We start from the raw sequence: 16,412 nt of genomic DNA, 5'->3' as shown, positions 1-16,412 counted from the left end.
CTGCCCAGTCCCCTAGTGAGTATTTTTTTTTATCTAGTCTAGCAAATATATCAAAATATAGGATTTTTTTCACTGCAGTATTTGTTTAAAGGCTTAAGTCTACCCCATTTTCAATTTCATTTTAATCTCTAAAGGAAAAAAAAGAAAAAGATTAAAAGTAGAGAAATAAGATTTTCCATGATAATTAGTAAAAAATGAAATTGTTTTTTTCCTGAAATTTCTGCTTACAAAATCAAGGATGAGAGGCAAACAGAAAATTACAAACCTTGTTCTATTTTATGAGACAAAGAGTTCTTTACTGTGTGAAGAATACAAACACTTCTGGGATAGGTTCAGTGTCACTAGAATCTGAATGCCGTGCTCCTCACAAACAGAAAATCCCATAACCATAACTTTTCCTTGTGCTCAAGGACAAAAGACAATATCCTGTAGAAGAGGACAGTGACTTACTCTGGCAGAATCAATGATGCAAACTGCTTCTGAAGGTGGCTGTGAAGTTTGAAAAACTGGTCAAATGATTTTTCTATCACAATTGTTTCCTTGTTTCTATGTGTCACTTGGATTAGATACAGCTGCTGAAAAGAGACAACAATCAAAAGACAACATCCTCAAGCTGCTCTATGTTCTAAGGTTTGATTTTGTAATCTAAATGGATTCTTAAATTAAAAAGAGTGAGAACCTTTCTGCAAAAGTAGAAAAAAAATATATATCACAAGAGATGAGAGATGTAATCTGTAAAGGCATAATTGTCTATAAACACAGTGTGTAAAGATACAATCATATGTGCTGGGAACAGACTGTCTACTATCTGCTGTTTTTCTCTTATATACACTTTAATTAGCTCTAGATTTATATTCTACTATAGGGCAGGCACTGTTCTCATGGACGGTTTTCTTCTAATAGCTCTGGTTATTATGATTTCTCCCTAGAACATTGTCCTTAGTGGAACTTCTGCTCAAAAAGTGTAACAGATTTTTCACTTGCATAGCAAAATATATACAGCATCAGCGAGGAGGGAGGGACAGGGTAGTGAAGTTGAAATGAAGTTAAATGAAATGAAAGCCACGATGGCAGATTTGACTTACATGCCTGTTCTTCTTCCCAAACCCTAAAATTGTTGCTCTTTGAATTGACCTGGTTGCACTTTTCATGGAGGATTCCTGGGAAGAAGTCTGTGAAGCTGATTTTGCAGGGTTTATTGCTGACATTTGTGCAAGTGTGTGGATCAAGTTATTCAATTTAACAGGAAAACACTCCAGACTTTCTTTTATTTTCCTAGAGAAATGGAAAAAGAAAAGGTAGTAAACTTTCCTCTAAATTGACTCATTTCACTTGTGATTTATTTCCTCTGTTTGCTAGCTCTGGAGGAAAAACTTGGAAATTATTTCTGTTTATTTGGAACCAACTATGAATGGCTATTTATTAAAACCTTCAAGTTCACACTTTTGAGTTGCTAGAATAAGAAACTATTAAAATGTTTTATATTTCATTTATTTGTTCTTTCCTTTATTTGATAAGTCAGAGAAAAAGAGAGATGTCTGGGTGTCAGGCAGTGGCACACCTGGTTAAGCACACGCATTACCATGGATAAGGACCTATGTTCAAGTCCTCACTCCCCACTTGCAGTTGGGATGCTTCACAAGCATTGGAGTGGGTCTGCAGGTGTCTCTAATTCTCTCTCACTCTCTATCTCCTCTTTCCCTCTCAATTGCTCTCTGTCCTATCCAATAAAATATAAAGTAAAAAAAAGAGAGAGAAAGACATAGAAAGGAAGGAAGGGAGGAAGGAAGGAAAAGGAAAGGAAAAGAAAAGAAAAAAGAAAAAAATGGCTGTAGGGAGTGGTGGATTTGTTGTGCCAGCACTGAGCCCCAGCAACAACCCCGGTGGCAAAATAAATAAATAAATAAATAAATAAATAAATAAATAAAAGTAGTGAGGGGAATTGTAGAGAGAGAAATAGAGATACCTGAATCACATTTGTGAATCTTCACCCCTGCAGGTAGGGACTGAGTACTTGAACTTGGGACCTTGTACTTAGTAATATATGTACTTAGTATATATATAATCAACCTGTTGTTAAAATTTTCGGAGGCTCTTGCCGGCCTGGCTTGCTTCACAGCGGGTAACAGAGACGCGGAGACAACGGCTGGGCAGGGAAGCTGTATTTCTTTATTCAGGAACAACGATTCACAAACTAATCACCAAACAGAACTCTGTTGTCTCTTTGCGGCAGCACAAGCACTCCCTCTTACTCTGTAACTCGGGAACTCTCGTACTGGGGAACCCTCTGAAACTCTGACACACTGGAACTCTCTCTTACTCTGTAACCCTGAAACTCTCGAACTCAGGAACTCAGGAACTCTCCAATTCTGGAACTCAGGAACCCTCTCTCGGGGTTCCTTGGGGCGGGGCCAAGCCGGCCCGCGAAATTAACAGGACTGATCCAATTCTCTTGGCGGGGGGAGGGCTAGGACAAACCAATGTAAAGCATACGACACAACCAAGTGAGGTATTGCCCAGCCCCAGAAAAAGAAACACTTATGATAACATATAAAACTAAAATTATGATATTTTTCTGTTTTTTTTTACCAATGATACTTTTAATTTAGTTTTATTTTATAATTATTTTTAAAATGTTATTAATTCTTGAACTTTACAATACAATAAGGCTGGTGGGATGGCTCATTTGGAAGAGTGTCTTGCTTGGCCTTGTCCACAACCCAGATTGACACCAGATGCCCATCCAATGGAGTCACCTCCAATAGTCTGGTGTCTTTCCTTCCTTCCCTCTGTCGCTACTTGGGAAAAAGGTTCCAGGAGTGTTTGTGAAGCCCCCCTCTAGTACCCAAAAGGCCATCATCAACCTTTCCTCTCTTAGTCTTTCTCTTCCCTTATGTTTAAACATACTTTCAAAATTATGATTTAAATGTCATAATTTTATTTTATTTCTGTTGCCAATTATTTTAAGCAGTGTTGCATATTGTAATACTTCTTTAATATACAGACATTTTGTATGAAAATATTTCACTTTATGATTTGTTTTTCTGTATCCTTTCCAAATATATATTATATTATATATTATATATATATTTTAAGTTAGTAGATTTTACAGTTGTGTTCTACAGGCACAAAGGAATTTTATGCAGTGCGCTTAGTCTGTTTTCTTGTCTCCAGCATCTGATTTGTATGGTTATACTTTTAATTTGAACTCATTTTATACTGAAAACTGTATGCTTAGTCCGCTTTTTAATATGTGGTTCTTGTTTTACTGCCATTTTGACTGGACTGGTCTATTTGTATCTTATCATGCACATGCCATGTATATAGTATCATCTCTCTCCTATCATTAAATCTTAATTTAAACCCAGGTCCTGGCACATTGAAAAAGAATAACAAAAACAATGTATTAATCCAATATTTTAAATTTTGTATTATTTCTTGCTTACCCATCTCTCCATTTATTCTGACCATTTGACCCATTCTCTAGTAGATATCGCAGGAAATAATCCAGGAAATACGCTTCCTTGGGGAAGGAAGTAGTTCATCTAGTAGAGTGCACACTTTCCCAAAAGTGAGGACCCAGGCTTAAGCCAGTGACCTTCAAAGGGGAGCCGCCTGCACAGGGGAAAGCATCACAAGTGGTGGCAATGTGCTGTGATGTCTCTCCTTCTCTGACTTGTTTTTTTCTCTGGCTCTCATCCTTTATCCAAAGGGGGGTGGTGGAAATCCACTAGAAGTTGTAGAGTTATGTGGGCAAAAATAAAATTAGATAAAATAATATATGTATGCATATATGCTTCACAGTTCTTGGATGTTAACAGTTTCTGTCCTTGACAATTGAAAGTCAATTTTGTTGGCTATGACACCCTTGATTCACATTTTTTTTTTCACATTTTCTTTTTTAAAGGCATCATTCCAATTTCTTCCAAAAATAAAAGGTTACTCCCCAACACACTAATGATTTACTGACCTTCTTTCCCTTATAAAGGACTTGGTCTTTTTGTGTGGATGCTTAAAGGAAGTTTCTTTTTACTTTGAAAGTCAATCGTTTTTGCTGAAATGTGTCTCATGTTTATTATGGGCAATTTATTTTTGATACTGCCTTAATATATTATTTTGGTTTTCTTTTTCAGGGAGTCTCATATATGGTATGTTTTTATATCTTTATAATAATAATTATTGCTATTTTACTTAAAAGGCCTTTGTTTTTTGAATTGTCAGCAGGACTGTGTCTGCACTACAAATCCAATGCCACTGGTGGCTATTTTTTTCTTTTTTTTCTCTCCTTTCTTTCTAATATTTTATAGGACAGAGAGAAGTTGAGAGAGGAGGAAGAAATAGAGAGGGAGAGAGAAGACAGACACCTGCAGAACTGCTTTAGCATTCATGACGCTTCCCCTCACCACGCTCCACCCCCATAAGGAGCAGGGCTTCAAACACAGTCCTGAGTCACTATTCAAGGAAATAGAAAATTATACCAAGAAATGAAAAGACATCCCATGCTCATGGATTGGAAGGTTTAATATCATCAAAATGAATTCTCCCCAGAGCCATATACAAATTTAATGCAATACCCATCAAAGTTCCACCAAGCTTCTTTAAGAGAATAGAACAAAAATTACAATCATGTATATGGAACCAGAAAACACCTAGAATTGCCAAAACAATCTTGAGGAAAAGAAACAGAAATGGAGGCAAATTTACAAATTTAATGCAATACCCATCAAAGTTCCACCAAGCTTCTTTAAGAAAATAGAACAAAAATTATAATCATTTATCTGGAACCAGAAAACACCCATAATTGCCAAAACAATCTTGAGGAAAAGAAAACTATATAACCAGATCTCAAACTATATTATAAGGCCATCATCTTCAAAAAAGCCTGGTACTGGAACAAAAATAGGTATACAGACCAGTGGAACAGAATTTAAAGCCCAGAACTAAACCTCCACACCTATGGACATCTAATCTTTGATAAGGGGGCCCAGAGTATTAAATGGAAAAAGGAAGCTCTCATCAATAAATGGTGCTGGGAAAACTGGGTTAAAACATGCAGAAGAATGAAACAGAACCACTTTATCTCACCAGAAACAAAAGTCAACTCCAGATGGATCAAGGATATGGATGTTATACCAGAAACTATCAAATACTTAGAGGAAAACATGTTATACAAGGCATTTATTTTCTCAGAGGTGCAATTTCGCATCCCCAGATTTTTATTTCTTTTTGTTTATTATTTATTTTAATGGCTGAAAAAGGGGAAGATAGAGCACTTGCTACATAGAAAGAGACCAGAGCACTGCTTAGCTCTGGCTTATGGTAGAGCCTCAGGTATGAAAGTCTTTTTGCAAAACCATTATGCCAACTCACTAGCTCAAGGAATAGAGAACTTTCAAGGTCCAGAAGGTACCATTTCTATTGCTTTTATGAGGTGTTGTTTTATGAGGTAGATAGACCTCTTTTGCTTCTCTCCTCTCATCTATTTTTTAATACTTTGATTTCACTTTTATCCTATGATATTCCTCTTCTCAGTTTAGACTACACGCTCAGTACGTTTTCTTCACTGTAGGACTTTTTCCTGGGAGAAAGCCCCAGTTGCCTCCAATTACCTAACCATTTTCCAGTTTTTTCAGGTTTATCACTGAAGCTATGCCCTTCTCTGTGAACCACAGTGTGTAAGAATCCCTCTCAGTTTCAATTGCTGTTCTTCTTTGACTTACTCAAATCTCCATTAAATGCCTGCTGGCTGTTGGAATCCTATGTTCAGGCCAATCAGATGGCCTGTTGCTCTCTTAGCATCTTAGATCCCAGATGGTTCTTTGGGCACACAGGTCTGCTTATTTAGTGGTTTCTCCCTATCTGATTATGTTTAAGGGCTACTGGGAATATCATGTTACCTAGTGGACTAGTAGATGTCCATATTTTCAAGTTTAGATATCCTACTTGATCAGTTTTTATGAAGCTATTGAGAGCATTTCAAAACTCTTCCCTTTTTAGGAAATTTAATTTAAGCAATACAGAAGAATATAAAGTGATACTCTCCAATACCATTTACCAGGGGCAAAAATATTGCACAGAGTTTGGTGTTGTTCTTCTGAATTTCCTCTCTCTCTCTTTCCCTCTCTCTCTCTACATATATATACTGATAAGCACTATATTTTCACTTTATTCAGGGTGCAAATTAAAGCAAGGAATATAAAAAAGAACAAAAAATACACACACAAATTCCCTCTTCTTGCAGACTTTATATGGTATGATATCTAAACAGTCATGAAATATGCATGCAAAATAAGACTTTAGAAATTAATATATATTGTGAAAATTGTTTAGAGGTTTGTTTTTAGTTGTTTTGTTTTAAAATAATACTTATTTAATTTTTTAAAGTTATTCTTTATTTAAGAAAGGATAAATTAACAAAGCCATAGGGTAGGAGGGGTACAACTCCACACAGTTCCCACCACCCAATCTCCATATCCCATCCCCTCCCCTGAAAGCTTTCCCATTCTCTATCCCTCTGGGAGCATGGACCCAGGGTCATTGTGGGTTGCAGAAGATGGAAGATCTAGCTTCTGTAATTGCTTCCCCGCTGAACATGGGCGTTGATTGGTCAGTCCATACTCCCAGTCTGCCTCTCTCTTTCCCTAGTATGGTGGGTCTCTGGGGAAACAGAGCTCCAGGACACATTGGTGGGGTCTTCAGTCCAGGGAAACCTGGCCGGCATCCTGATGGCATCTGGAACCTGGTGGCTGAAAAGAGAGTTAACATACAAAGCCAAACAAATTGTCGAGCAATCATGGTCCCAAAGGTTGGAATAGTGGAGAGGAAGTGTTGGGGGGGGGGGGGAGTACTCACTGCAAACTCTAGTGTACTTCTGCTTTCAGGTATATATTTTGCAGTAGTTTATGGATGTGTGTGAACATATGCTCTCTCTCCCAGAACCTGGTCTATATCTAGGTTTTGGGACTTTGTTAGAAAGTGAACCACCTGGGATGGAATTAGAGAATACTATGAAAGGAAAGGTCTCACCCAAGTAATGAAGCTAAAGGGTTGTCATTCCACACCTGAAGTCTCTGGACACAATCTGAGCTGAAGCATGTTGAGGTGGCACTCGTTGCATTGATTAGGTTGCGATCGGCAGATTCAATATTATTTGATATAGATTGGGAGAGGCATGCAGGACAGTGGGTCCTATCCTAAGGTTCCAGGACTGGGGGAAATATAGGCTCTATCGTGGAGATGTGAGGTTCCTGCTGTCTTAGAGTTCAAAAAGACAATGGATAGTTAATGTTATCATCACATTATTTGGTAATTGGGTTAACTTTGAAAAGTCCTTTTGTTAGGGTTTTGTTAGTACCCAGTATCTTATATAGCTGTGTCACTGGTTGCTTCTGATCTACTGGGTCTAGGCTTTTGAGAGAGTCTGCATATCAAATACACAGCCTATATATTAAAAAGACCGAGTCTGTGTTTTAAAAACCTCGAGACTTTCCCCCCTCCTATTAATTAACTAGTGATTTATATGACTACACTTTACTAGGAGTGTACATAAACACCTTTCCCACCACCAAAAGACTATGTCCCATTCCACCCACCCACCCACACCCCCCTCCAGCCCAGGAAGCCGCATGTCCACCCTCCCACTCAGACAGGGTTTTTACTTTGGTGCCCTACTTTCAATTTAGTCAGATCCTGCTTTTAGTTTCCCTTTCAGATCTTCTTTCTCAACTTCTGTTGATGAGTGGGATCATCCCATACTCATCTTTATCTTTCTGACTTAGCTCACTTAACATAATTCCTTCTAGCTCTGACCAAGATGGGTCAGAGAAGGTGGGTTCATTGTTCTTGATAGCTGTATATGTATATGTATACATTGTATATGTATACCACATATACAATGTATATGTATATGTATACCACCATTGTATACGTATACCACAGCTTTCTCAGCCACTCATCTGTTGTTGGGCACCTGGGTTGCTTCCAGGTTCTAGCTATTATGAATTGTGCTGCTATGAATATAGGAGTACACACGTCTTTTTGGTTGGCTGTTATAGACTCCTTGGGGTATAACCCCAGGAGAGGAATTACTGGATCATATGGAAGGTCCATGTCTAGCCTTGTGAGAGTTCTCCAGACTGCTCTGCACAGAGGCTTGAGAAATCACTCCCATTTACTGTTTCAGCAAAATTAATAAAATACCTAGGAATACAGTTGACCAAAGAAGTGAAAGACTTATTCCAATTACATTCCCACCAGCAATGCAAAAGGGTTCCTCTGTCCCCACAGCCTCTCCAGCATTTGTTGCTGCTGTCCTTTTTGATGTATGCCATTCTTACAGGAGTGAGATGGTATCTCAATGTTGTCTTAATTTGAATTTCTCTGACAATCAGTGACCTGGAGCAGTTTTTCATATGTTTGTTAGCCTTTTGGATCTCCTCTGAGGTGAATGTTTTATTCATATCCTCTGCCCATTTTTGGTTGGGGTCATTTGCTTTTTTGGTGCTAAGTTTGCTGAGAACTTTATATATTTTGGTGATTAGTTTCTTGTCTGATGTATGGAATGTGAATATCTTCTCCCATTCTGTGAGGGGTCTCTTTGTTTGTTTAATAGTTTGTTTGGATGTGCAGAAGCTTTTCAATTTGATGTAGCCCCATTGGTTTGTTTCTGCTTTAGTCTTCCTTGCAATTGGGTTTGATTCATCAAAGATGTCCTTGAGGTGTAGGTGGGAAAGTTTTTACCAATATTGTCCTCTAAGTATTTGATTGTTTCTGGTCTAACATCCAGGTCTTTGATCCATTTGGAGTTGATTTTTGTTTCTGGTGAGATAAAGTGGTTCAATTTCATTCTTCTGCAAGTTACAACCCAATTTTCCCAGCTCCATTTATTGAAGAGAGCCTCCTTTTTCCATTTAATGCTTTGGGACCCCTTATCAAAGATTAGATGTCCATAGGTGTGGGGATTTACTTCTGGGCTTTCAATTCTGTTCCACTGGTCTGTGTGCCTATTTTTGTTCCAGTACCATGCTGCTTTGATGATGATGGCTTTATAATAAAGTTTGAGATCTGGGAGTGTGATGCCTCCATTTCTGTTTCTTTTCCTCAAGATGGTTTTGGCAATTCTAGGTGTTTTTAGGTTCCAGATAAATGATTGTAGTGTTTGTTCTATTCTCTTAAAGAAGCTCATTGGAACTTTGATGGATATTGCATTAAATTTGTATATGGCTCTGGGGAGAATATTCATTTTGATAATATTCATTCTTCTAATCCATGAGCATGGGATATCTTTCCATTTCTTGGTATCATTTTCTATTTCCTTAAGTAGCAACTCATAGTTTTCAGCATACAAGTCTTTCACTTCTTTGGTCAACTGTATTCCTAGGTATTTTATTGATTTTGCTGAAACAGTAAATGGGAGTGATTTCTGGATGTCTTCTTCTTCAGATTTAATGTTTGCATAAAGAAATGCCACTGATTTTTGTACATTGATTTTGTAGCCTGATACCTTGCTATATTGCCTAAAAAATTTCCAGTAATTTTCTGCTAGATTCTTTAGGTCTTTCTATGTATACTATCATATCATCTGCAAATAGTGAGAGCTTGACTTCTTCCCTTCCAATCTGTATTCTTTTGAATTCTTTCTCTTGCCTGATTGCTATGGCAAGAACTTCCAATACTATGTTGAAGAGTAATGGTGGTAGTGGACAGCACTGTCTAGTCCCTGATCCGAGGTTGAATGCTTTCTTCTTCTGTCCATTGAGTATGATGTTGGCTGTAGGTTTGCTATATATGGATTCCACTATCTTGAGGAATTTCTCATCTATTCCCATTTTTTTGTAGAGTTTTGAGCATGAATGGGTGTTGAATTTTGTCAAAGGCTTTCTCTGCATCTATTGAGATAATCATGTGGTTTTTGGCTGTGCTTTTATTGATGTGGTGAATGACATTGATTGACTTATGGATGTTGAACCAGCCTTGCATTCCTGGGATGAATTCCACTTGGTTGTGATGAACATTTTTTTTGATATGCTGCTGTATCCAGTTGGCCAAGATCTTGTTTAATATTTTGGCATCTATGTTCATCAGAGATATTGGTCTGTAGTTTTCCTTTTTTTTTTTTTTTTGTTCTGTCATTCTATGCTTTTGGTATCAGGGTGATGTTGGCTTCATAGAAGGTGGAAGGGATTATTCCTGTTTCTTCAATCTTATGGAAAAGGTTAAGAACTATGGGTACTGTTTCCTGAAAGTTTTGTAGAATTAGTTTGTGAAGCCATCTGGTCCAAGACTTTTGTTGTTGGGGAGATTCTTAATAACAGTTTCAATTTCTTTGTCTGTGATTGGTGCTTTTAAGTTTTGTAGTCCTTCTTGGTTCAGTTTTGGAAGGGCATATGTTTCTAGGAATTCTTCCATTTATTCCAGATTCTGTAGCTTGGTGGCATATAGTTCTTCGTAGAAGTTTCACATGATTTACTGGATTTCTGTGGTGTCAGTTGTGATATCTCCTCCATCCTTTACAATTCTATTAATTTGAGTCTTCTCTCTTTCTTGTTTGGTGAGTCTGGCTAGGTGTTTGTCAATTTTGTTTAATCTTTCAAAGAACCAACATTTGGCTTCATTGATCTTTTGTATGGGTCTCTTATTTTCGATGTTGTTTATTTCTCCTTTAATTTTAGTGATTTCTGTCCTTCTGGTTCCTTTAGGGTTCCTTTGTTCCTCTTCCTCTAAGTCCTTGAGGTGTGCAGTAAGGTCGTTCATTTGAGCTTTTTCTTGTTGTTTAATATGTGATTGTATGGCTATAAGTTAACCTCTCAATACTGATTTAGCTGTGTCCCAAATATTTTGATAGCTTGTGTCTTCATTTTCATTTCTTTCCAGGAACATTTGAATTTCTTGCTTGAGTGACTCTGTGACCCAGTGGTTCTTAAGGAGTATGTTGTTTAGTTTCCAAATTCTGTGTCTTTTAATAATTTTCTGTTTGTTGTTAAATGTTAGTTTTACTCCACTGTGGTCTGAGAAGATACTTGGGATGATTTCAATGTTCTTGAATTTATTCATGCTGTCTTTGTGCCCTAACATGTGGTCTATCCTTGAGTATGTGTTTTGTGGATTTGAAAAGAATGTGTATTCCAGTTTTTTGGGGTGAAGGACTCTGAAAATGTCCAAGAGGTCTAGTCTGTCAATCTCTTCATTCAATTCTCTTGTATCATTGTTGGTTCTCTGCTTTGTTGATCTGTCTAAGTGTGAGAGTGGGGTATTAAAGTCTCCCCCTATTATTGTATTACTGTTGATGTATTTTTGAAGTTCTTCAGTAAGTGCTTGATGTATTTTGATGGTCCCTCATTGGGTGCATAGATGTTAATAATCGTTAAGTCTTCTTGGCTGATTGATCCTCTAATAATTATGTAATGTCCTTGCCTATCTTTTACTACTTTAATTTAAAATCTATTGTGTCTGAGATGAGAATGGCTTTTCCTGTCTTTTTTTGTGGTCTGTTAGCCTGTATGATAGTTTTACATCCTTTCACTTTAAGTCCGTGTTTATCTTGTTGTGTCAGATGGGATTCTTGCAAGCAGCATATGGTTGGGCTATGTTTTCTGATCCACCCCCCCAACTCTGTGCCTTTTGATGGGTGACTTTAAGCCATTGATATTTATTGATATTATGGGTTTAATGTATTGTAGTGCCATTGTTCAACAAATTTTTGTTTGCTCTGATATATTGCAATTATTATAGTGATGTTCTTGTTTATAAGAGGTCTTTTAGAACCTCTTTCAGGGCCAGTTTGGTGATGGTTGCCTCCTTTAACTGTTGTTTGTCTAAGAAGGTTTTGATCCCTCCATCTATTTTGAATGAAAGTCTAGCAGGATACATTATCCTTGGTTGAAACCCTTTTTCATTCAGGGCTCAATAGATATCTTGCCATTCTCTTCTGGCTTTTAGGGTTTGAGTGGAGAAGTCTGCTGATAGTCTTATGGGTTTTCCCCTCTATGTGACTTTTTGTTTCTCTCTTGCAGCTTTTAGGATCCTTTCTTTATCCTTACTTCTTCTCATTGTGACTATGATGTGTCATGGTGTCTTCAGGTCTGGGTTGATTCTGTTTGGAACTCTCTGGGCCTCTTGAATCTTGATGTCCTTTCTGTTATTCAGGTTTGGGAAGTTTTCTTCTATAATTTGCTCTAGAATGTTTCCTTCCCCTTCCTCTCTTTCTTCCTCTGGCAGGCCAATTATACGAATGTTACTTCTTTTGAGATCATCCCATATGTCTCTGTTGTTGTTTTCAGTGTCTCTCAATCTCTTGTTGAGCTCTTTCACCTCTTTGTTAGTCTTCTCTACCTCATCCTCTGTCTGACTAATTCTGTTTTCTGCTTCTGTTAGTTTGCTTTCCCTTGCCTCAGCTTCTTTCCTCAGTTCAGCTATTTCAGCTTTCAGTTCTGTAATTGCCTCAAGATAATCAGTATTTTCCTTGGAGGTCTCAACTGTTGTTTAATTTCTGTGATTAATAAGTTTATTATTGCTTGTGTACTTTTCTTATCTATGGTTACTTCTGGTTGATTTATAGTTTCTTCTGGGCTCTTGTCTTCATTCATTGTAGTAGCAATTTTATTTGTTCTTGATCTACCCATTTTTTTGATTTATGTGTTTCTTATTGTTATGTTCTGTTATTCCTCAGTTGTTGTGGTTTGAGTACAAGCAACACTGTACTAAATACCTTTATGACAAATGCAATCACCATCCTCAGGAATTAAAATAGCAACTGAAGCAAGGATTGAAGCAGTTTAATCACTACCAGTTAGCCAAACAATGTCTCCAGTCTGTGATAAAAATAGCAACCAAGTCCAAGTGAAGAAGAAAGAGAAAGGAAAAAAGGGATAGCAAGAACAGACAATTATGCAAATCCACTATCCACTGTATATTCTAAGGAGAACAAGAGGAGAAAGGGAAGTAGAGCAGAGATACACACATAAAGAGTCCACTCTGAGTCAGATTTCTTCCCAAAAATAATTCACAAATGAATATCAGTGAATTCAGAAGAAGGAAGAAAGGATGACAAGATAAAAAAAAGAGAGAAACAAGAGTGAGAAAAGAAAAAAGATAAGAAAAAGCTGTAATAAAAGAGCAATGAAAGGGAAGTTGTTCTAATTGATTATTTTATTTTATTTTTTTAATTAGCTAGGAGGAGGGAGAAGGGGAGAGTGGGTAGAGGACTTAGGATTAGTGAAACAAGTTCCTTTCACAATGTATCAGACGCTCAGTCCCCTAGCCATGGAAAATACCCTAAGATTTAATTCTGGTCAACCTAAGGAGGGGGGAAGAGATACACCTTTATATTATATTAATAATAAAATACAGCCGGGTAACAAACCTGTCCCAGATTGCCTCAAGCCTCCTGAGTAGAGGCAGCTGATTGTTAAGAAAGTAAAACAAACAAAAACAGGAAAAAAAAAACCCACCTCAGGAATAGCCAAGAATAACAAGAATAGACAAGAATAACAAGAATAGACATAGTTATGCAAATCTACTATGCACTGTATATTCTAGGGGTAACTAGAGGATAAAGGGAAGTAGAGCAGAGATACACACAGAGAGAGTCCACTATGAGTCAGATTTCTTCCCCAAAATAATTCCCAAATGTGTATCAGTGAATTCAGAAAGCCGAAGGAGGTAGGAAGAAAGGATGACAAGAATGAGAAAAAGAAGAGAAGAAAAGAGAGAGAGAGAGAGAAAAGAAAAAGATAAGAAAAAGAACAGTAATAAAAGAGCAGTGAAAAGAAAGAGTTATTTATTTATTTATTATGTAATTAGCTAGGCAGGGAGGTAGAGTGAGTAGGGGAGCTAGGAAGAGTGAGACAAGTTACTTTAGCAGTGGATAAGACACCCTAGCAATGGAAAATACACTAATTAATTCTGGTCAACCTGACAGAGAGGGGGAAAGGGATACACATTTATCTAGTATTGATAATAAAATATAACAGAGTAAAAAAACCTGTCCTGTCTTCAGCTTGGATGGCTCCAGATTGCTTCAGGCCCCCTGAGAAGAGGCAGCTGATTGTTGAGAAAATAAAGCAAAACAAAAACAAACAAACAAACAAAAAACCTCTGGCAGTCTTTCCCTTTCTGAATAAGGCTCTGCTTGGTGGAATATTTGTAGCTGGAAATGGCCATTTAGAAAGAAAAAAGGCCAGGGGTTTCAGAAAGGAATAGAATTAGAATGCATGACACCCCCTGGTGCGACAGGAATCTTGGTAAGGAAAGAAGCTCAACAGGGGAGCCTGCTAGGAGCAGATCTCTGGCCCCCAGGGACTTGTTATGGGGGGGGGGGGTCAGGGGTGTGCTTCGGGAATAATAATCAAAAAAAATTTTTTCCTTTCATTTTACTCTATTTTCTAACCCAAATTGAGTTATAGTCACCTCCTTGGTGTCACCGCTAGGACCCCTTATTGACTGTCCTGCTAAAGTCAAAAATCCTACTGTTTCCAGTAGATGTTGTCGGAGCTCAAACCACTGTCAGCTTCTCATTCTGCCATCTTCCGGAATTAGTAGTTATTTACTTTTAACTAGAACTCTGCTCAGCTCTGGTTTATGGTGGTACTGGGGACTGAACCTGGAACCTCGGAGCCTCAGGCATGAAAGTTGCTTTCAAAACCATTGTACCATCCCCCTAGCCTTAAAAATAGAAAATGGAGGAGACTGGCAAATTAGTCACATTGATAGCATGCTTCTTTGCCATGAGTGTATCCCAGGTTCTATTTGGCCCTACCACAATGAAGCAAATTTTGTTGTCGTGGTTTCTCTCCTCCTCTCTGCTTCTCTGTCTCTATCTAGGGGAAAAAGTGGCGAGAGATATTATGGACATAGGTCATAAAATTGAAGTTTAAAATGGCATGGGTAATAATGAGCTAGTTGAAAAACTGAATGGTTTGACAAAGACCTTACCAATAGAGTAGAACATGAGAATTTTTCTTAAATGTCATTCTAGGCAGAAGGAATAGCTAGTCCAAGCTCAAAGCTCACTGAATGGTATTTGATGGTCAGCACAATGTGGAGGGAGAAAGGGAGTCAGATAAAGGGAGCATTATTTGCAAGGACATTATATTGTGGGAAAAATAATAGTGAAAACCCATAATTGTAAGTAATGTTGTAATTTACTTAAAAATATATAACTTGTTAGGGGCCAGGTGGTAACACACTTGGGTGAGCACACATGTTACAGTGTGCAAGGACTTGGGTTTAATCCCCAGGTACCCACCTGTAAGAGGGAATTTCAGGAGCAGTGAAGCAGGTCTACAGGTGTCTTTCTCTCCCTCTACACCTCTCTCACCCTCTCCACCTCTCTCTCCCCTCATGATTTCTGTCTGTCTCTATCCACTAAATAAATACGTAAAGTATTTTTAAAATTTGCTAATACTTTTTGAAAAAATTGTCTATGGAGGCTGAGGGCACAGCATAATATTTATGCAATAGATTTCCTTGCCTGAGTCTGAGAGAATTCAGGTTCATTCTTCAGCACAACCTAGGAGTTATCTGTTTTTTTTTTTTCTCTTTATCTGTCTCCCTCTCTCATTAAAATAAAATAAATAGGGGGATGGGTGGTAATTCAGTGGGTTAAGTGCACATGGTATGAAGCCCAAGGACTGCTCAAGGATCCCAGTATGAGTCCCCGGCTCACCAGCTGCAGTAGGATTGCTTCACAGGCGGTGAAGCAGGTTTGCAGGTGTCTATCTTTCTCTCCCCCATCTATCTTCCCCATCTCTCTTGATTTCCCTCTGTCCTATCAAACAACAACAACAATAACAATAGTAACAACAAGGGTAACAAAAATGGATAAATGGCCTCCAGGAATAGTGGATTCATAGTGCAGGCACCAAGCCCCAGCAATAAGCCTGGAGGAAAATTAATTAATTAATAATTAATTAAATATAGTGGGGGATATAGCATAATGGTTATGCAAACAGACTCTCGTGCCTGAGGCTCCAAAGTCCCAGGTTCAATCCCCCACACCACTCTGAGTCAGAGCTCATCAGTGCTCTGGTGTTAAAATAAATAAATAAATAAATAAATAAATAAATATTTTTAAAATGAAAATGTTGTATAGGAGCTCATGCATAGTAAAATACCCAGTATTTGTTGGATTGACAGTTTTTCTAGCTGAGATAGTAGTAGTAAATGATATGACAGCATACATAGTATCTGAAACTATGATTGTACAGTGATTCATTTAAATTTTCCATTTTAAACTGCAGAAACTATTGTCTTCTTGTCAAGGATCTATATACATAGAGCTGTTTTTGGTCTCTTCATTCAGTTGAACTTTTTTTTTTTTTGCCTTCATGGTTATCACTGGGGCTTGGTGCCTGCACAATGAGTCTGCTGCTCCTGGACTGGAGACTAGTTTATTCGCTTTCGTTGCCCTTCTT

At 37.8% G+C, this 16,412-nt stretch overlaps 1 protein-coding gene across 2 annotated transcripts in view; it reads right to left on the bottom strand.

Moving 5' to 3' along the window:
* The window catches only part of PIK3C2G (phosphatidylinositol-4-phosphate 3-kinase catalytic subunit type 2 gamma), a 361,732-nt gene that overhangs the window by 70,127 nt on the left and 275,193 nt on the right, over positions 1-16,412 (bottom strand). The window contains exons 27-28 of one of the 2 annotated variants that reach the window (XM_060194432.1): positions 1,086-1,275; positions 451-575 (exon numbers count right to left, since the gene is read on the bottom strand). In XM_060194432.1, the coding sequence (XP_060050415.1) occupies positions 451-575; positions 1,086-1,275 (315 nt within the window). The remainder of the gene's footprint in view (positions 1-450; positions 576-1,085; positions 1,276-16,412) is intronic. The other variant, XM_060194433.1, reaches the window with a different exon arrangement.

This window comes from Erinaceus europaeus, chromosome 7 (genome assembly GCF_950295315.1).
Source record: "Erinaceus europaeus chromosome 7, mEriEur2.1, whole genome shotgun sequence".
In the NCBI taxonomy this organism is placed as follows: Eukaryota; Metazoa; Chordata; class Mammalia; order Eulipotyphla; family Erinaceidae; genus Erinaceus; species Erinaceus europaeus.
The sequence above is the reverse complement of the archived record's forward strand: the minus strand, read 5'-3'. Positions and strand labels throughout refer to the sequence as shown.